We start from the raw sequence: 21,781 nt of genomic DNA, 5'->3' as shown, positions 1-21,781 counted from the left end.
GTGTTTGTAGTTACCCCTGAGGTGAGCCACCCACGAGAGAGCCAAGAGAACGAAGCTCCGCCTTCGGTCACGTTACCAACCGGCTTGTACATTGGGGTTGGCTGTCACGGGGGTGCCACGTTCGGGGGCGGTTCTTTCCTTTCTCTCCCCGACCTCGTTTCGCCAGAGATTCGAGAGAGGGAGCACAATTCGTGTTAGAAACAAGAAGAGAGAGAGAGAGAGAAACTTGGGGATGAAGAGCAAGTCTTCCGGAGTACGTAACGCAAAACGGGCTACGTTTTGCGGCCAGTCGCTCTTACGAATCTCTTCCTCGCTTTTCTTCGCGCGTTTTTAACCAGTTCTTTCTCTTACGTTGTTCTCGTGCACGAAAACTAAGTTGCCTTTCTTTTCCTTTATTTTACTCTTTCTGTCTTTTTTTCTTTTTTTTATCCCGTCCCTCTCTCGTTATATTTTTTGTTTCTTTTTTTTTTTTCGTAAATAATAATTAGTGATCGGGGAAAAGATAAAGAGAGAGATTAAATCGAAAAAGGGGGGAAATTTTCTGGTGAATATTTTTGTTTTCTCGTCAGTTCTTTTTTTCTCTTTAGAAAACTTTTTCTCTTCCGTTCCTTTTCTTCTTTTTTTTTTTCTTTTTTTTTGCTTTTCTGTTTTTCTTCCATTTCCTCCAAGGATTCTCTCTCTCTTTCTCTCTCTCTCTCTCTCTCTCTCTTGGGCTGTTGGTGGTGTCATTTCTCTACGTGGGAATTATTATTTGTCATAATATACAGGTATGTTATTTTCGATGATTACTTAATATTTTTTTCTTTAAAAAAAAAAAAAAGTATAGTTCTTTAATTACTTTCTACCGATGATCGGTTTATATATGATATTTGATTTCGATAAAAAAATATTTATAATGATGTTTGTATGGTGTTTTAAGGAAAGATTACAATACATTTATTCATTCTGACATAGTCTCTTCGTAAACTATATTTTTATCATAATCTCTAATTTAGTTTAAGCATCTCGAATTTGCAGTTGAATTAATTATAAATCATAGAACATTGTGAACGATCAATTTTCTATTGATCTCGAAATGAGTCTTGTAATGATATCTTCAGATACTCTCTCTTGTTTTTTTCCTTGGAGAAAAGTTCGGTCTACAGTGTTTTGGAACGTGTCGTAAAAAGTGCTTCTTTAAAAAACAGATCGCTGGTAAATAAATTGATAGTCGATTCACGGGTAGAGGGGTAAACTGGTCCCGCGGGACACAAGGGGTCGTTCTCTCTCTCTTTTCGTGGGGAGACTTTAGCCAGACGTAGATACGCGACGGTACGTACGCTCGGTGAACAAATGCCATAAACTGTTTGGATTAGGATTAACCGATCGAGAGATTCATCCCTCCGGAAGGAAAACTTTACAAATAACTAACATAAGTCGTCTTATCTTTTCTCTTGTTTCTTTCTTTCCACATATTACTTTTTAATTCGATGAGATTCATTTATTGTAGAATAAGCGGTATTGTTGATAAAAAAAAGCCGAATATTATTTTTTATTTATTTTTATATGTACTTGAGAGATTAACTTGAAATGTTTAGAATAGCTAAAATTTTTTAAAATAGAATCTATAATAGAAATATTTAGAAATTGATTAAACTATTTCCAAGTATCTAAATTTTGTATTTCATTAAACCATAAAAATAATAATAAATTCGCTTATCAAGAATTACACGCAATTACGATAATACTTGGATCGTTTAATTAACATCATTTTAATCTTTCTTTCTTTTAAAAAACGATGAAAAGGTCTTAATATATCCACTTGTAAGATAAAAAGAGAAAAAAAGAAGAAAAAAAAGAGAAAAAAAGAAGGGGTTGATAAATAGTCCGATGATTGTTTTAATTCTTTCCTAACGTAGCCAAACATCATAATCGAGATAAGCTCCCTTCTCAAGAGACTCTTTCGTTCTGTTATGGACGCGTGCATTTCGATTATTAAATTGATGACACGAGTGACGACGTATGATCTCTTTAATCCTCTCGAGATATTCCGGTGGCCTGCAGCGTTGTTTAACGCATTCGAGTAGAGCGGGGAAGAGAGAAAGAGGGTAGATTTCAAAACGTGAAACGTTCTCTTGTCCACTCGGTATAATAAAATATATATATACATATACAGGTACATAGATATATTTATATTTCTATGTATGCGTGAGTGGGACGATCGGTGGATTATCTTTCGATTGAGCTATTAAATTCGACTACTTTTGAAGAATTCAATGGCTTTCGAGTATTAACGCTTGTCGATATGTGAAATATCGATTAAAGGTCAAACGAGAAAAAGGAAAAAAATAAAAAAAGAAAAGTCGAAATGAAAAGGAAAAAGAACATGTCAATAATCATTTCCCAATAATTTCTTTGAAAAATATCTCAACTATGTTTTTCTCTTTTTCTCTCTTACTGGTCTCATCCTCCCCCCTCGCTTTTCCCTCTTAAAAATTGCGAAAAGGGAAAAAAATCGTAATTCAAATCATTGATACGTTTTAATGGGGGGGAGGGGTCCGATTAATATGCAAAGTGTCAACAGGAACGTTAGTTAACGCTCAAAATGACTTCACAAAATCGACGATCGACTTTGCGATAGCAATCAGCACTCGACGGGGCAATCAGGTACTCAACGCACGCGTGCAAATTTGTAGATTACATTGCATTTACCGTGGGAAAGCGAGCGACGCGCGAGACCTGTGGGTGGGATGATGATTATGGTGAAAGAGGTTGGGTTGGTAGCTTGGTATACGAGAAGGGAAAGAGAGAGAGAGACACACAGAGAGAGGGAACGAGAGGGTACGAGAGGGTACGAAAGGGTACAAGAGAGGGAAGGAAAATCCTGCCACCCCCGTTAGTATATTGCCAGAGAACGAATTAAAATGCGATAGACGTTTTCATCAGGATAATTGCCGGTCGATCTACGACAAAGCCGCTCTTCTACAAACCTCTTTCCTCTCTTCGTTATAATGGGAATCCCAATGAAATTTTACAACACGTAACCTTCCATTTCCCTTTTGTATTTGATCGTTTTAACGTTTCGTCGCGCGCAACACGCACGTACCTACTCTTGGATAACTTTGTGAAAATATATCATTGTAAAAAAGTTGTAGACAAATTTTGTTTCAATTTCGCTACAATTCTTGTTTTTTTTTTTTTATTTTTAGTTTCCTATCGGACGAGGAATATATTACATTGATCGTTTATTATTTATCACGCATATATGATACAAATTTCATTTGCTTTTTGCTCGTTTGTATAATACAATTATCGAGAGATTGTTAAAAGATATTACCGATATCATTTTAAAAAAAATAATATATAAAGATAAATACCATTAGAATATAGAAATGACAATTATTATTATTATTAACAATGAGAAAAAGAGATAAACAAGGATTTGTAGAAACGTTATAACGAACGTCTAGAATAACTAGAATAGATTTTTCATTTGGTTTATACCTTTTACACAATATCATTCGTAATTATTATATACCCACTTTCTAATTCTTGATATTATAAATGTAATAACTTTGAGATTAAGTTGGAAAGCTATCATCGAATTTAAGGAAATCCTTAAGGGTTTATAAATCATGCAAAAGAGGGGAGTGTACAATTACCGAGAGAGAGAGAGAGAGAGAGAGAAGGAGAGAGAGAGAAAAAGATAGAAAAGACGGCTAGAACTAACAATAAGATGAAGAAAGATGTAGAATGGGAATAGAGTCGTGATGGAAGGACGGAGATTTAACAACGTTACAATGAACGAATGAACGAACGAATGAACGAACGAACGAACGAGAAGCATTTTCCCGTTCCACTTTGGTTCTTGCGTGCGCGCGCACGCGCGCATGGACCTGGTGCCTGCCTGATGCAAAAAGAGAGAGAGAGAGAGTGAGAGAGAAAGAAGCGGAGGATCGCAGATTGAATTGTAAAATAACCGAGAGAGGGGAACAATGCTCCTCGCTACAACACAGTGTTTGCATTTAAATAATCTGCGAGCCCACGGGTACGCTTATATTCCGCGACTTCGTTTCTATCTCTCTCTTTTTGTTTTTTTTTGCTCTCCTACCTCTTTCTTTCTCTCTCTCTCTCTCTCTCTCTCTCTCTCTCTCTCTGTCGAGTTTGAAAGAGGAAAAAACGCGTTTTCGTTTTCATCTTTTGCAGCATGCGTATGTGCATTCGGTAGAGAGGATATGTCACAAACGGCCGAGTTTTCGCTCGCGAGCTAAAATATCGCGCACAAAACGTTACAATTCTTTTCCCATTATCATCTCTTTCTATTCGCTAGATTTGTTTTTCTTTTTTTTTGTTCTTTTTTTTTATGTTTGCACTTTCCTGTCTCTTTCTCTCTTACGTATCAAAATTTAATCAATAAAAATGACTCGTCAACAAAAAAACGAATCTTATGGATTATACTATATGATTATCTTTGAAAGAACTTTCGTTTTTTTCGTATTCGTGCATGATAAATGATATAGTTTTATATATATATAAGTTCGCACGTATCTATAAACTTTATATTCAAAACAAGAAATTAATAACAGTTAACGCTCTAATATCTATATCGCTTTAATACATATATATATATATAAATTTTATTCATAGACAGTATTTATTTGTTAAATTCGATCGTTGACTTATCAGTTATAATTAGAACGAACATTTATAGATGAATGATCAATCCACGTTTAACGAGCTCCTGATGAATGTCGATAATTACGTTTATATACACATGCGACATCGTATATCGAGGGATTACCACCGATGACACATGTTAAATCTTATATCTATATAATATGCAGTGAAATAGAGAGAGAGAGAGAGAGAGAGAGAGAGAGAGAGAGAGAGGAAGGAAGAGAGGAATTGACTGATCAGTGAAAAAAAGAGTAGATAAATTTCAACGAAGAAGAGATAGAATACATACATAGATAGGTAGATATATCGAGATAAGATATCGAGTGAGAGAAAGATAGAAGCCATGTATCTCGATGTTCGAACTAATTGTAAGTAGCCAGTAATTAATGCGGTCGATTCGAATCCAATCCATACGACCGCTGATCAGTGGATTGACGAAGAGAGATAGAGAGAACAGAGATCCCTTCCTATACGAATAGGAGAGACGAGAAGAGGATAGAAGAGCTTCAATTGGGTTCAGATGGTACACCTGACTATACGTATAAGAGTATGGGAGGAGCAGGAGAAAGAGACACGGTAGGAGGGATAAAGGGGGTGCACCGGAGCTGGGATGGCCGGGGGTTGTTCCGGGTCGGGCACCGACATTGTTTCACGGTGGATGAGAATTTAATTTGCACGACGAAGAGAGGAGTGGAAGGAGAAACGAGCGAGAGAGAGAGCTTTGGATGGGTGCTGCCTTGTTTAAGCGCGGGTGGGGGTGTCAAATTGAATTACCCCCGCGTACCAGCATCCCCAGGGACGTTTGCTGGCGTCCACCATCCCCCCTCTTCTTCCCTTCCTCTCTCTCTCTCTCTCTCCCTCACTGCGACGGATTCACTTTATTCGTGTGCATCTCTCTCTCTCTCTCTCTGCATTGAAGATAGAGAGAGAGAGAGAGGAGTCACGCACGCGTACAACGGTTAGCACGACGTGTACCTTCATGGAAGCGTTTTCAATTAAAATCAACACTGAGGGAATATCTTTTCTCTCTCTCTTTCTCTCTCATATATCTTTCCTTCCTTCCTTCCTTTCTGTCTTCCCTTCCTTTGCGCCCGTTATTTCCTTACCTTTTTTCGACGTGGCACTTGCTTCCTCTCACACAAGTTCGTTCATCCAGTAGAGAACACTTAATTTCTTAGCCTTGGAAAATTCACAATCCCAATAAAGTCTTCGTCGAGTGTTAAATTAATGGAAGGAGATCTTATTCATCTAGCAAGGAAGAACCTATGCTATATATCTTTCTTCTTCTTCTTCATCTTCATCATCATCTTCTTCACCGAATTCGAAGGCATCTTCATGAGTTAAGAGGATAAGGATCTCTATTTCCAAACTTCCTATCACCGTTTTCATCTTTCACTATTTTCTTTCTTGGCTTTTATCCACCGTTAAATTCTGTTCATAGATACAGGGAAACTGAGTCTTGTTTGGTACGTTGAAGTTTAGCACCGAGTCTCCTCCTTACTTTCAAAGGAACTCAGCTTCGTCTCATATCAAATAAGATAAATTACTTTAGATAAGAAAGAAATATAAAAGATATTTTTATCAAAGACTACTCGAACAATTATTGAGTATCTTCCTTAGAAATTAAAAAATATGATTTTATATGGAACACATCATTTTAAATAAATTCATACGAAGATTTCGTTTGTAATGAATTTTTCCACGAGATTATCAAACATTATTTTCGGACAAAATTTGTCTAATAAATCTAATACTTGTCAGAATAAGGCCATAAAAAAAGGGATCATCTAATCATATAATTAAGATCTCTTAAAGATAAGTCACGTGACTTGATCGTTCTCGAACTTCTTTTCCATAATTCACAAATGACTATCTTTTCCTTTTTTGTAACTGTCAGTTGTTTGAGAAATCGGAGAAAATGAATTTACGAGAAAAGAGAGAGGGAGAAAGAGAGAAAGAGAAACAGAGAATGCTGGCAATCCGACGAAACCGATTTAATTGAGCTAAATGCGCGCGAACGCGCTTAATGGCGGCGGACTTTGCGTTCGTTCGAGCGGACAAGGTAATCGATAAAATGTAATAAATATAATTACACGAGAGTGGGGGAGGGAATGTTGGAAGAATAAAGAGATAGAGAAAGAGAGAAAGAGAGAAGGGGATGGAGAACAAGAGCTTCCATCCATGCAGTTCGTTTTTTTATACCGACCAGTCGCCATTGCGTTGAAACGCGTAAGGGTGTGAGTTACTTTAACTCTTTATTTCAATTGAATGTGAAATTGCACATATATACAATATATATATATAAATGGTGAGTCTCTTAACATTACGACTTCAAATAACTCGTAAATTATTTGTCATTCGAACAAATGTTTCAAATAAAAGTTCCATGTTATTCAGGGGGAGGCATATAGTGCTCTAATTATTTTATTGGCATACTTTTTTATTTTACTTTATTATTAAACGTAATGTCTAATACTTTTCTTCGAATTCCGAAAAATCATCAAAATTTTCGTAAAAAAGTATTATATGAAGGAGAACTTCAAATGATTAATTACTGAAATATCTTCAAATTATTAATCTTTTATTGGGAAATACGTTTAGTCAACGTGATTCTTAACACGACTTTGTTTACGATGACAGGAGGTCATGTCTGTAAACATATTCCCTGTTAGATGTTAGAAATAATCAACATGAACTGTCTATTTAGTATCTTACAAGTGTTCGATATAAAATGATAAATCCCTATACTTTTGAAACTTTACACAGTTGTAGGGATCGTTTAAGACAATACACTGCACCCCAGGAGTAGGTGATACAACTCAACTGTTTTCGAGATATCGAAGAAAAAAGATATTAGACATTCCATTTAAAAAACTGAAGGTAACCCTTACATTTTAATAAAAAAGTAAAGTAATAAAAACAGATAAAAGCACTGTATGACCACCCCCTCCTCCTAGATATTATGCAACTTTTGTTTGAAACATTTTTTCGTACAACGAATAATTTACGAGTTATTTGAAGTCGTCATGTTAGAAGACTCACTCTGTACAAAAGATAGAAATAAATAAATAAATGAATCAATAAGAAAATGCAATCTTTCTTGTTTTGTCTCGTTTGTTCGTTATAGGATGGACGGTCCAGCGGTGTTGTCGATGCCACCGTTGACCGGAAGTCAAAAGTCGACAGCACAATCATCGCAATCGCAATCTCATTCGAAGCCGAATCAAGTAAGAAAAATTATGTCCCAAACGATGAGTTTTTGTCGCTTTTGGACCACGTGGTACATCTAAAACAATAGGAGTTGCAGGTTGGTACGGTATCGCTTTATGGGATTCACATCGTTTCGTTGGTCATCGAAGGACAAGAAAGACTCTGCCTCGCGCAAATAAGCAATACCTTGTTGAAGCAATTCAGCTATAATGAAATTCATAATCGTCGAGTTGCATTGGGTATTACTTGCGTGCAATGTACACCGGTTCAGTTAGAGATACTTCGTCGTGCCGGTGCAATGCCAGTGTCTTCGAGAAGATGCGGAATGATTACTCGAAGAGAAGCTGAAAGGCTTTGTAAATCTTTTCTTGGCGATAACGCTCCACCTAGGTAAGTACCTATCTTAGTACGTTTAATTGTTATTTGCCTTTCTTTTTTCTCCTTTGGTCAGAATTTGGAAAAGAAATGTAGAAAAGAGAAAAGTGTTGGGATTGATCGCAGGTTACCAGAGGATTTTGCATTCTCCGTTCACCACGAGTGTGCCTGGGGTTGCCGGGGTGCGTTCTTACCAGCACGTTATAACAGTTCCAGAGCTAAATGTATCAAATGTGCTTACTGCGGTCTATTCTTTTCGCCGAACAAATTCATCTTCCATTCGCATAGAATCGGCCCGTCGGACAAATACGTACAACCGGACGCGGCCAATTTTAATTCATGGCGACGGCATATGAAACTTTCTGGTAATCCACCGGACGAGGTGGTACACGCTTGGGAAGATGTTAAAGCCATGTTCAATGGTGGCACGAGAAAGAGATTATTGAGTAATCCGAATGCCCGAGAATCACCTAGTCCAGCTAAACAACCAAGATCATCGCCGACTATGCCGGTTTCTACTCTCGTATCTTCCCCAACTCATCCGAGAGTTCCGCCATTCCCGGAATTACCTTTACCTTTGTCCAGGAGTCTCGTCATGGATTATGTTTGGCATCAACATCAACAGGCAGCAGCTGTAGCCGTAGCCAAGACTCCAGGATTTGCTTTTCCACCCTATGCTTTACCTTGGCTCGCTAAGAGGAGCCCGGTCCTGTTTCCAGGTAATGACTCGTCGTCATTCCTTTGTCTAATTTCAAATAGGTAGGTAGATAACTAAATATATAGGTTTATCCCTACGTTTGAAATAATGTCGTCTTCAATTTGTCTATTTTCAGTCTTTGTCAATCGATTAAAAACATTGACATTTGATTTTTTCGGTCAGGACCAATGGCACCACCAATAAGTAGTTCCAGCCCAACCGAACCTCCCCTGATACCAACGATGAATCCTCCGTTACATCAGTCCGCATTCCGACCAGTGATTCGTGGTCCACCGATCGGTGAACAAGCACTCGCTCTTCAAGAAACATCTCAAGACGCTCATTCCAATAGTAAAGAGGAAAATTCTGACGACGAGGTCGACATCGAAACGACGGAAGATGATCCAGCTACTCCGCTTAACGCGACGCTTCACAATCTTCATTCTGCTACTAATTCTAGTATTGGTAATCATGCTACAGGAAGAAATGCATCTCCTCAATGTTGGAGTCCACCTCGGGAAACGGTGAGCTAATTGTACCTACGTTTCTTCTAATTTATCTTATTTATTTTTCATCTAATTTGCGTTTGCTTGCATAAAAGAAATATTTCAAAGAGACAAACTTTTATCGGAAGAAAAGAATTATTTCATTTATCGAATAGAAAGTCTATCCAATGATAGTTTTGATTTTTTATCAAGTTCCTGAAACAAATCTCTTGAAGGTTAAAAGAAAGCATCTCGTTAATCGAGGATACCGTAAACGATTGTGTGATATTTATTTGTGTACTTTAAATGACACGTGACCATTGTTACGTTCTCAAGGGAGAAACAGGTTACAAATGGTAGTACACGGCACGTAAACCGGTAAACACTCGACACGCTCTTTCTCTGTCAATCCTTATTGAGTATAGGACCACGCTAGAAATATGTTATAACGTGCTTAGCCGGTTTAGTTTTTGGATTTCTCTCTCTTTCTCTCTCTCTACCCTTTTCCCGTCGATGAGCATGTAATATCGTGGCAAAATAGTGCGTGCAAATTTATATACGAGTGGGTAGGTACAATCGCCTTTCCATCAACTAACACGCAACTTTAAAGGGATCAAAGGGATGTCCTCCGATCTGTCCAACTATTTTAATTTTTATTTTTGTAATGTATATATATATATATATATATATATTTTTGTCAAACGTTACAAAGACTATTTATGGAGAAGTATGTAGAATGAGATCGTAGAATGATCGTCGATCGTTAATCATTTAATAGTGAATAAAGAGAGCTCCATGTTTCAGTAGACTTTAATAACGGAGTATATTTACGTTGTAAATGAAGCGATAGAACACTCCACCCAACTCATGAGAGAGAGAGAGATCCCACGCTCCCCTGTAAACGAAACGAGCGACGTCTTCGCGTAACTTGATCCGAACAAACGGTTTTGGTCGTAGAGTTAATCGAATTGCTTTTCTCCAACATTACTTACAAAATGAGTTCTCCGTGTTTTTTCTACGGGAAAAAAAAGAAGAAGAATAGAGAAAGAGAGAAAGAGAATAAAGAAAATAGAGAAAATTATTTAACTTGATCCGTCGTAAATAAATTTAAAAAAAGTAATATTATTATTATCCATTTATATTTTTATTAAAATTTTGTTGATTACCGAAATGGATTTTAATTTTCTATTAACGTAGACTCAAATATTTTCGATAGATAGGATTCGTATAGTTAACTAATAAAAAGAAGTATCTAAAAAAAATAATCATTGGAATTGACTCAATAGGATATCAGGAGTATCAAGAAAATCGATGATTTGACGTTGCCATAGGCTCGATAGAGAGACGAAGGGTATAGGTAGATACGATAGGTAGGTAATAGAAGGGGTGAGGATGTCTACCCGTGTAATACTACTCGACGTCCCTAGAATTTGCTCTGCGGTCTGACTGCTCGTACGGCAGCCCTCGTCAATCGCGATAATTATTGTGTCAGTAAATACTCCGTAACCATTACAAACTCAACGGCTCGTGCGATGCCGATTGGTGGGATCCGTAATAGACTCACCTAGATGATATATAGGTATATATATATAAATTTCTACTATAGAGAGAGAGAGAGAAAGAGAGAGAATGATATAATTAAATGAACAATATTATTTCCACCCAAGCAGTCATAACGATAAAATTCATTTTTATATACCTACTATATTATACTGTACCGTACACTTTAAGTTAAACATATCTATCGATTAAGTTAATATTATTTTTTTAAATTATATCGTTTATTTTCTTTTATATATTTTGTTAAACAGCAAATAGACGACAATACTAAAGAAAATCCTCTTTCATCGATCCGTAACATGAGTTTTGCATGACAAAATCCTACAATTGCATGCGATAACGATCTTCGAACACGGAGAGACATACTCGCAGACTCGTTATCATTAAATGCCATCTAAAAAGTCTCCTCTTATCTAGAGTAACTCTTAATAATTAATGAAAAATTCTTAGTAATCGTTTATAAATATTTAAATTCAAATTGAATAAAGGCATTCGAAATAGAAGAAACCCTTAAGAATCTTAATTGTTTATCATCAATCATATACGCACAGGGATAACAAAGTAGAGGATAAAAGTGGATAAAAAATATTAAAAAAGACATGCAGATATTAGCGAGAAAAAAAGGGCGCGGGAGGAGAGGAAAAAGGGAAAAATGGAAAAAGAAGAAGAAGAAAAAGAGAGAAAGGAAGGTCCGGTGCAAGATAAAAGAGAGAAAAGAACATAGGAAACGGGAAAACGGATCGACCTTGCGAGTGAAGGGACGTTGAAAGAAAGAGAGATAGAGAGATAGGCTTGGATAAGCCATCCGGATTGCCAGACAGCTTTTCAATTCCCCCTTGTCGGTGAACGTGTCGAGTGGAGCACAGAGCCGTATTTTGTGCAGAGATTCACAGCCCTTCTCCACTATCTTTCTCTCTCTAACTCACTCTAACTCAGTCAGTCAGTAGCTCTGTCGAAGATGGTTAACGCGTGTAGTACCATCTACTATAGAACTCTATATCCTTGTCACAAAGCTATCCACAGACAGAGACGGACGGATAGACGGTATGTACGAGTAGCGAAAACCCAGTTACTCAGACCTACCATATACAGCGATATATTGGTAGATAGAGAGAGAGAGAGAGAGAGAGGCTACGTTAGTAGGACCGCAACTCGGATGTTGCGGTAACTAAGTAATCCCCGAACGTTATTTGCAGTTATTTCTCGCTCCGCTGGACCGACTGAGAAGCACGCGCACACGAGAGAGAGAGAGAGAGAGAGAGAGAGAAAGAGAGAGAGGATTCCGAACGTTTTCATTTTCGGGACATCTGTGAAAGCAACTTTTATCTGTACCTTTATATATACATATACGTTTCTTTTTTGTTTTTGTTTTTTCATTTTTTGGTCTATTTTTTTCTCATTCCCCCCCTTAATAAAAAAAGGAAGAAAAAAAAAGAGAAAGTTAATCTTGACATTTAGGACGATTTCACATCTTCCGAGAAGACGAAAAGGTTTCCCAAATGCATGAGATTTCATTCCATCGTTCTCTTTCTATCTATCTATCTATCTTATTCTTTCTTTTTGTAGATAAAGGTACATTCACGAGATCGGACATTCATTTAAATGCAATTAAGCAACGTCACGTAGAGAATCGGAGAAGGTTAGAGGGGTAGCTTCGGAAACGTTTAAATCAAAGTACGACTCGTTTTAGTTAGCTCAGACCGCAACTTTTAATTGCGCTTCGACCGTCTGGAGAGTCATTAGCTTTCCTAAAGAGACCTTCTGCGTTTCCTCCCTCTTTACCGGGAAAACCTCCTCCCATCCCAATTCCTCACTTCCTTTCCTCTTTTATCTACTTTTTTAACACATCGTTTGATCCATTCCCGTATAAAAAGGATTTTCAAGAATTCTACGAATTCTGTGGACACGTATAAAAAAAACGGATATACCTATGAACGAACAAAATCACTTCCTGAGAATATATCGACTTACCGAATTTTGATTCAACTAGGTATATTCTACAATTGTTGATACCAGAAAAAAAATATATGACTAAAACTAGTAAAAATTCAAAACGTTATAAATAACGTTTAAATTTACGTTATAATAACGTATAAATAAGATTCTTGCATGCAACCGAATAACGTAAATATCTTCGTACGCATAAGCGATATCTACTTCCTTCTTTTTCTCCTTCTTTTTCTCTTTTCAAAGAATCGTTAAATAAAGACATGCATCTGGCATTTTTTGAAGAGTCGTTGAACAAAGCTGAAGTTTCTTACTTGGAAATGCCACTAGTTGACCTTTTATCCGGAGATACGAAGGGAGAAATCCTTCGGGACACTCTGTGATTAAATTGGACTGACATACTAAGTATATATATGTATATACAGTATGTAGTACATATTATATTATGGTCTGTGTATGCGTCTCTCTCTCTCTCTCTCTTTCTCTCTCTCTGTCTCATGCTCGTTGAGAGATTCGTTTAACCTCGTAACATTTTCAATTCATTTTACAAAGAAATGCAATGTCCTCGAATCATATTTATGATTATGGTCGATGAAATGTCAACGATTAAAAGAGAAAAAATAAGAAAGAGAGAAAGAGAGAGCGAGAGAGAGAGAGAGAGAGAAAGAGAAACGAGACGTTTTGTTCGCACCTTATTCAGTTTCAATTTCCATGGGAATTCGTTGTGTCGAAATACGAAGGAGAGAGATGAAACGAAGCTCTCGCCATGAAAAGCGAGGGCGGTGACTGTTGATTTAATTATTATCGTTAGTCCGGACCAGCTCCGCCCTGAAAGCCCTCAAATCCAATACGAATATCTTCTATCTCTTTTTTTATCTTTTATCTTTTTAAGTTTATCACGAAAGAGGACTACAGATTTGTTATTATTTGTATTAAAGAATGGCGGATAGTGTAATTGAAAGAATTTTCATCTTTTTGTAAATAGATATTAATTAAAAGAAACTAAGACGTATGTGTGTTAAAATTATTGCAAAGAAGTGTCCTTATTGTCGATAATTCGGAAAAGTAAACCGAAGAGACCGAATTTTTACAAAACGATTTATTGATAGTAATTATTAGAATTTGTGTAGGTACCGGTGAACGAAAGAAGTAAAGATATAAGTGTATGTAGTAATTACGTTACGTATAAGCTAATTTTTACGTGTACATTCAATAGGTCGTCAAAAAGATTGCTTACGATTTCGAACCCCCCTCATAAATAATAAAAGTTTATTTACATCGAAAAGGGTTGATGTTAAGATTGATGTTAATTAGACATTTTTTACTCGTCTTGGTGAGTACTACAAGCCCTTCAAATATCGGATCCTTTTTTTTACCACCCTGTATATATAGAATTACTTGTGTAGAGAAAATCACGAAAAAGAAGTGTTAAAAAATGTGTTATAGCTATTTATCCTATTAAATACATTCTTTTCAATCAGATAAGAAAACTAAATAACGTAATTAAAAGTAAATGTTACGATTTCAATCTATCGACTGACATCGAATTTGTATTTTGTATTTTTATTCAATCTTTTTGCATTACGTCGTGAAAATACGTGGAAATCCCTGAAACTCCAAGTAGATAATATGACAGAAATCGTTTCTTTGAAAAGAAGTAAAGACCATTTCTTCGATGCTAAAAAAACAGATTACAAGACCTGCCAATCGAATTCTATCCTGTTTGAAATTAGATTTGTCGATTCATTGGAGAAAATCGTTTACGATAGACACGACGAAGGATTCGTAATGAACTTCCTTCTTCGCATATATTATCAAAGATATAAAAGAAAATGTCTTGATAAAGAGTCATTTTAACATAGAAAAATAGTAAAAAACAATTATTATAGAGAGAATACAAGTAAGATAGTGATCGAATTAATAATTATTGGAAAGTCATATTAAACAAATTTCTAATGTATTGTAATTTCTTACAAAGATACAATAATATATTATAAAGAAATGAAAAGATTGTCAAAAATATGTAGACACTCGACTAAGTTAATATATGACGAAGTGACGAGTATGTACTTTAATAGAATTAGATTCATATCGAAGGGGGACGGATAACGAATAACGGATAACGGATAACGGATAACGTTAGCATATAAGTCTGGAATTATCGAGAGTATAATCAATTTCCCGGGCATAATTCCGACGGTGCACGGATTCGTCGACGAGATCGTTCGACCGAAAGCAATGCGACTAATGCGATTGCGTATTAACTTTACACCCATCGAACAGTTCCCCGTTCTCGATTCCAACTTGTTCTACTTTCGCTTCGAAACGAACTCAATGTCCGCCTACCGATCAAGAAAATCAACGATCCGATCTCAAACCAATCCGATTTTATGGCCTTCTTTTTTTTATTAATAAATCTAGATCATTAAAGATCTTCTTAATCACATCCTCGTTGGAAAATAAAATATTTATTAAAGCAAAAAAAAACAAAAGGGGGGAAAGAAATCGATAATCCCATCGTTTCGACGTTGATAAGAAAAAAGTGAATAGTTGAATGGAAAAGAGAGGTAGGTGGGGGGAGGGAGCAGTTGGTGGAAAGTTTTGCCGTTTAGGTAAAAATCCATCGTGCAACGGAACGAGTTTGTTCGAAAACGAGTGGTGAACAGAGTGTAGGGGAAAGGGGAAGGGGTCGCGAGGGGTAGGGTTGCGAGAGCAGCAGCAGATGGGGGTGGTTCTGCACGCTACAATTGTTTCGCCGTAATCCTTTATTGGATCAACGGGGCTGAAACAATTGAGCGAGCCATAACGCGAGGATGGGCCGGTGAAACGGCAGTAACACAACACGATAGCAGCAGTAACTGCGTCAGGTAGAGGGCCCCCAAACGACCATGTCGGCATTTCGGTTCTCCTGGTTTCGATATTCTGAAGCCAGGGATTCGTTCGGTTTTACGTACTTTCGGGATAGGATCAGTGGGAGAGAAAGAAAGAGAGAGAGAGAAAGAGAAAGAGAATTGTTGGATATTTCAGGGGTGGATTTCAATGATGGAAGTGGCTAAGGATTTCTACTTTACCGGCTCAACGAAGTTACAAATTGCGAATATTCATTTAAGAATGTGAAAAATTGATTTAAATTCTTTCCTTTTATTTTTCATTTATTTCTTTTTTTATTGCGTAGACATTTATTTATCTATATAAATGAAATAAAGATATTGTTATAGAAGATAAAAAAAATGAAATAAGAGTTTCGAATAAAAATGATGACGATTGTTTCAACAATCTTTCTTCTTTCCTTTTCTTGTTCTTTCTTCGTTTCTATCGTAAACGCGATAAACACAAGTAGATATACGTCACGTTCCAACCATAGGATTGCAAGGATCGCGTAATGTGATTCGTAACGAGGCCTACATGCTAGGAATTTTAGTAGCTCTATTTCTATTTCTATTTCTATCTTCTTTTATACGAGTAATCTCATGTAATCTGTCACTCAAACGATACCCAAGGGTAATCCAAAAAATCCAAAGATACCTTTGTTTTCGATTATAATCGAGATATTCTTTCTCGAACTTTAGATAACCATAGTGTTAACAATTTATCTATTTTTTGTATACCTCTTTTCTTTTTCCTTTCTTTCTTTTTTTTTTGTAGTTATCAAAAGCAGGTGGTCGGTATAGTTCGAGTCAATATATCCTTTAGCACATATGTTCCTTACAATAACCATACTTCTAACTCCCTTTTAGAATACTACTCCAAGAGCGTAACGATACGAATTCGTTACTCTTGATAGATCAATTCGTTATGGTGAAATCTTCTCGTATGTAGTTCTGGTACGAACTAGAAAGATCGCGATACTAGTATAATAATAAATACATATGTATTTATTTAATTAATTATAACAAAAGATATAATTTGCCTTTAAAGCGTTAATCAAACGTTATTATAAAATAAAATGAAAAACATAGGTATATTTGGGAAGGAAGAACGATTATCGAATGCGAATCCCTCGCTTCTTTACCACCTCGGTTCTTTGTTGAATTACTCGACAATAGACAGACCCCCCTTTTCTCGAATCGTCTCTCTCTTCCTCTCTCTCTTTCTCTTTCTCCCTTATTCTTCCATACACAAAACATACCTAATTACTTCAAATCCCAAACAGCATAAAAGTTTCATCGGCGACGTTACTCGTTGCGAACCATTAGCTATTGGACGATGATTAATGTTTGCTCATATGAGAATGAAAACTTTGAAAGAAAGAAAGAGAAGAAGTGTGTCACGGACGTCTTAAATACACGAGGGAACTTTCGAAAGATCGGCCATCTTATTCGATTTTAAAGTGATTTAATTTGATTTCATTTCATTTCATTTCATTAACGTAAAAAGCAAAGATAATGATGTTTATGCTGCTATATGACCGATAACTATCAGATCACGTCTCTTAATCGATTAATTAAATAAGTATTTTTCGAGAACAAGGATAAGAGATATCTTATTAAAATAAATGTACAGACAAAACGTAGATAATTTTGAATCTTTGAAAAAAGAATTTGTATCGTGAATAATATACTGATAATTATTATTAAATCACGTGTCTTAAGTCGATTAACGAAATGAATTAAATAAAAATTCTTTTAGAAGGGAAGAAGAGAGAAAAGGGTGGAGGAGAAAAATCCTATTAAATTTTCTTTTTTTTTTTTTTTTTTTAATGTCAAGAATATATATGAAACGATTGCGTTAGACAATATCTCGAAAAAGCAGGCAAAAGTAAATGTAATCATCGTAGCGTCGTCGTGTGTTACGTGACAACGTAAACGGCACGATAGGATGAATATTTTATTATAGTCTGCTAGTAACGTTACGCGCTACACAATCGGTTCCGACTGTCATTTCGAACGTATACTATCTCTACTCGTGCATCTACCATTTCGTATCTTTAGGATGCTTTGACAAAAACCTACCTACCACCTCCATTCTAACATTCGTAAGCACCTCCGTTCATCGATTAAGATGTTCTTCAATCGGTTTCCTTCCTCTTACGATTTATAGATTCATTCTTTTCCTTTCTATTTCTAATTTTATTTCATTTCTTTTCTTTTCGTTTCTTTTCACTCATTTCCTTTTTCTTCAATTATTGATCATATAGATATTTTTTCTTTTACATTAATTCATCGTAGACATTGTTATTGTTTAAAATCTACAGGTAGCGTAGCATATAACGATCGTGTTTCGTAGTCGAAAAGTAAGGGCATCAAAGTTTTATTAAAAATGCATTCTCGCGTGCAAATTCTCCAAGCTCGGTATACTTACCAACCTTATTGTCTCTCTCCTGTTAAAATTATACATATTCTTTTTTTTCTCTCTAATTTTCCCTACCTCTCGAATATGTCACACGATAAAGTGTAAGCGACGGAGAGGTAAAATAAATCGCTCTGATTTTTTTTACATCGAAATAATATCCTTCGTTGTGCATCATTATCATCATTTCAATTTAATTCTATATTTAGATTGACTTTTAACTAACAACTTTTCTTTACTAAGCAATACTAATCCACTTATATATCGATTTCGATGTAAAGACAAAGGTCCCTTGTCTCTTAAAAAAAGAAAAGAAAGAGAAAAAGAGAGAGAGAGGACAGAAGAGTCGATGTGACTCCTCTTTATAAATAATTCACAGCAATCGATCGATATAAGCTCTCTCTCTCTCTCTCTCTCACACGTACTTTCCAGCAGCAAAAAGGGAATTAATTTAAGTAATTCGGTGATTTCTATCAGCGGAAACATTAAACAAAGCAGGAACGAGCAAGGTAAATTCAACTGTCCGCTGAACGCGTGTCCCTATTCAAGTTAGAATAACCAGCAGGATATGTGTTGGGAACTCGATCGTGGTCATCGTTGCATAACAGAGTTCTCCAATGTCATTTAGCCCTTTCATATATCGAGTCATCTCTTTAACGTTAATGCAAACAAACTTTCCTTCGGTCATTCCTATCATCTAATCATAACGATAATAGAAAACTTATTTAATTAGACAGGTGATGAAGTTATTTCAATATCATTAAACATTCGTATCGTCATACGGGAAAAAAGAATTGGAATGAAAAATCAATGAAATATAAATATAATATGAATACTATAAATTTATTTATAGGAACGAGAAGCTGAGAAAATAGCTGAAGAAAGTGCATCCCTGCGTGACGTGAAAGCTGAACCAATAGTAACAAGAAATCCTGAAACTTGGAACGGCGCATCATTTTATCGACACTTAAATATACTTAAGGGTACGAACCAATATTGATTGTTTAACCAATATATTAGAATAACCTTCTATATGAAAATAGATGGTAAAGTTAACTGACTGATATAATTACGGAAAAATGAGATATCGAGCTAATGTCTTTTAGCAATGATCTAACGTTACCACCATCCGTTAGACAAGAAAGAGCCAAATTACAGTTTGATACAGTAGCCGTGAAAGGACCATGCGGGTTGGTACTTAAACCTAGTGAATATCGGTACGCGTGTAACTTTGATATTTAGTAATTAGCCTGATTCAAAGGAAAGAGACGAAGATAGGAGGTAGAGAAGGAGAAGGAGAGACAGAGAAAAGAGAGTTTCAATCAATTAGCGTAATTAGTCGCGACTGGAGTGTTAAATGGGAACGAGGTTTGCCTTGATATCAGACGGAGGGTGGATCTTTCACTCTCCTTCTCTCTCTCTCTCCCTCTCTCTGTATGTGTGTGTGTGTGTCTGTTTCGGGCAATGGTAATACGGAAAGGGGTTGCGGGTGGATTCTCGTCGCTAGGAAGGGGCGTGATTCTCTTCACGCTTGCGCATATCTAAACTGAACGAAACATGGAACGCGACACGCGTTATGAGGACCTATGACACTAAAACTTGACCGATTTTATTCTTATCTTCGATGAAAGTCAAATAATTATCTTTTTTCATAGTGATATGATAGTATGAAAATCAATATATTTTCAAATTTATTATCAAACGAATCAGAGCATTCTATTATATATAATTTATTAATATATATATATATATATATAATTATATATAATTTATTAATATATATATATATATATATAATTATATATATTATATAATTATATATTATATATTATATATATATATATATAGATAAAAATAAGTATTCGAGCAAAAGATCGAATAAAATTATTATATAGGTTTTTTGAAATTAAATTAATGAAAAAGAAATGTATTGCCCGATAGATATTTATCAAGAATAACAACAAATTCTACCTCTTCCTCTATTTCTAATACATATAAAGTATATACGACATGACATTTAGTTTGAATATTAATCGAGAATGTATATAATAATGTGTAAGTACAGAGATCGTCTCGTTAGTTGGAGAGAATTTAATGTTGTATTGGTTATTTCGATATGTTGTTTCGAGAATATCGGTCTTTCTATACAAAGTAGGCGTAAGCCGAAAATAACGAGATACATTGATGTGGTATCTTCGCGGTGAATGCGAATGTAGGATCATTGGCAGTGAACGAAGGTACTTTGACTAACGGATAATTGACGCAACTGTTCATAAGCATTAAAAAAAAAAGAAAGAAAGAAAGAGGAAAAAAAGGAAAAGAAGAAAAAAAAGTCGAACGAATTACGACGATTAATGTAATATATCTATATTTCTATATATTTGATCTATTTTTAAAAGGATCAACACGTTAGACAGATTTTGCGTGATTGATTTGTTTAATTTCGTTCATCTTTTTGTTTTTTGTCAATCTTTACAGGAAACGAGTCAACGGAGAGAGCAACATCAGATTGTTCGGCTTGTCGTCCACGAGGTATATTTTACGGACAGATGCATAGTCCATCAGCGCCAACAAATTAAATTCAACCGACTTAGGAAGAAGGCGAACTCAGCCCAACCCAACGAACGAGAGAAGAAAAACAAGATCAATTTTTCATCATCCTTATTGCTTTCTTCTTGTTCGCGATTTGGAATGTTCATTATTAGAAAAAAAAAAAAGAGAAAAAAGAAAAAAAACAAGAAAGAAGGAAGAAGGAAAAAAAAAGAATAAGAAAAGAAATCGCGAAAATTTCTTTTTCCATTCGTTCTCGCGAACTTTCTTCACCCGTATCGTATCGACACACTCTCTCGTTTACTCTGTATTATAAAATTATATTGTATCATGATATAATTATAATTAGCAAAAGGTAATCATTTTAATTAGATGCTAACTCTATCTCGCGCACTATTACGATTATTCTACGAATCGACAATTTTAGAAAGCGAGTAAGAGTAAGGGAGGAAAGAGAGAGAGAGAGAAAGAGAGAGGAGGGAAAGATATCTCTAGACAAAAAAACCGAACAAGAAACAAATAAACGAAAAGAAAATACTTTTATTTGTTCTTCTTGACGGGCGAGAAAAGGAGAGAGAGAGAGAGAGAGAGAGCACTGTTAACCGTAGTCAAGTAAAGCGCACTCATTTATTCCAAATAAAAATAAAATGACGTTCATTCGAAATAACATTAAAAACTATATTATATAACCCACCTTTATTATTATTATTATTATTATATATGATTATTATTATTATTATTTAAAGAATAGATTCGTAAATGTCTTGCGAAGCTGGTCACTGATTTATGACTAAAAGACAGAAAGAGAGAGAGAGAGAGAGAGAGAGAGGAGATAAAAATATAGGATAGAGACAGAAAAAACAAATCTTTTTCAATTACCGGAGGAAGATCGTGGAAACGCACTTGTGTAATCTTGCTCGATGGATATATCTCACTGTTAAGATCCTTGGGGAGCCTTCCCACGAATAGTAAGAACGCAAGGACGGTTCAGTGAGCAGAAGCCCTTTTTAAC

At 35.7% G+C, this 21,781-nt stretch overlaps 1 protein-coding gene across 2 annotated transcripts; it reads left to right on the top strand.

Annotated features, from left to right (window-relative positions):
- The first annotated feature begins 644 nt into the window (after positions 1-644).
- Positions 645-21,222, top strand: LOC122522225 (SKI family transcriptional corepressor 2). Of its 2 annotated transcripts, none has more exons than XM_043643085.1 (7): positions 645-767; positions 7,784-7,883; positions 7,955-8,256; positions 8,368-8,960; positions 9,122-9,462; positions 19,073-19,202; positions 20,698-21,222. In XM_043643085.1, exons 2-7 carry the CDS (start codon positions 7,785-7,787, stop codon positions 20,796-20,798), a joined length of 1,566 nt encoding a protein of 521 aa, XP_043499020.1. In that variant the 5' UTR covers positions 645-767; position 7,784; the 3' UTR covers positions 20,799-21,222. The 2 variants fall into 2 exon arrangements, with proteins under 2 accessions (XP_043499020.1, XP_043499019.1); XM_043643084.1 differs by having other exon boundaries at positions 8,350-8,960.
- Positions 21,223-21,781: the final 559 nt, after the last annotated feature.

This window comes from Polistes fuscatus, unplaced genomic scaffold, assembly GCF_010416935.1.
Source record: "Polistes fuscatus isolate 324 unplaced genomic scaffold, CU_Pfus_HIC Scaffold5, whole genome shotgun sequence".
Taxonomy (NCBI): domain Eukaryota; kingdom Metazoa; phylum Arthropoda; class Insecta; order Hymenoptera; family Vespidae; genus Polistes; species Polistes fuscatus.
This window is presented reverse-complemented; position numbering and strand designations above follow the sequence as displayed.

Bases quoted from the DNA above. Each gene is read 5' to 3' on its own strand.
- LOC122522225 (XM_043643084.1), top strand. From the start codon at position 7,785: ATGGACGGTCCAGCGGTGTTGTCGATGCCACCGTTGACCGGAAGTCAA. The intron at 7,884-7,954 runs GTAAGAAAAATT...CTAAAACAATAG, and splicing joins CTCATTCGAAGCCGAATCAA to GAGTTGCAGGTTGGTACGGT. The intron at 9,463-19,072 runs GTGAGCTAATTG...ATTTATTTATAG, and splicing joins GGAGTCCACCTCGGGAAACG to GAACGAGAAGCTGAGAAAAT.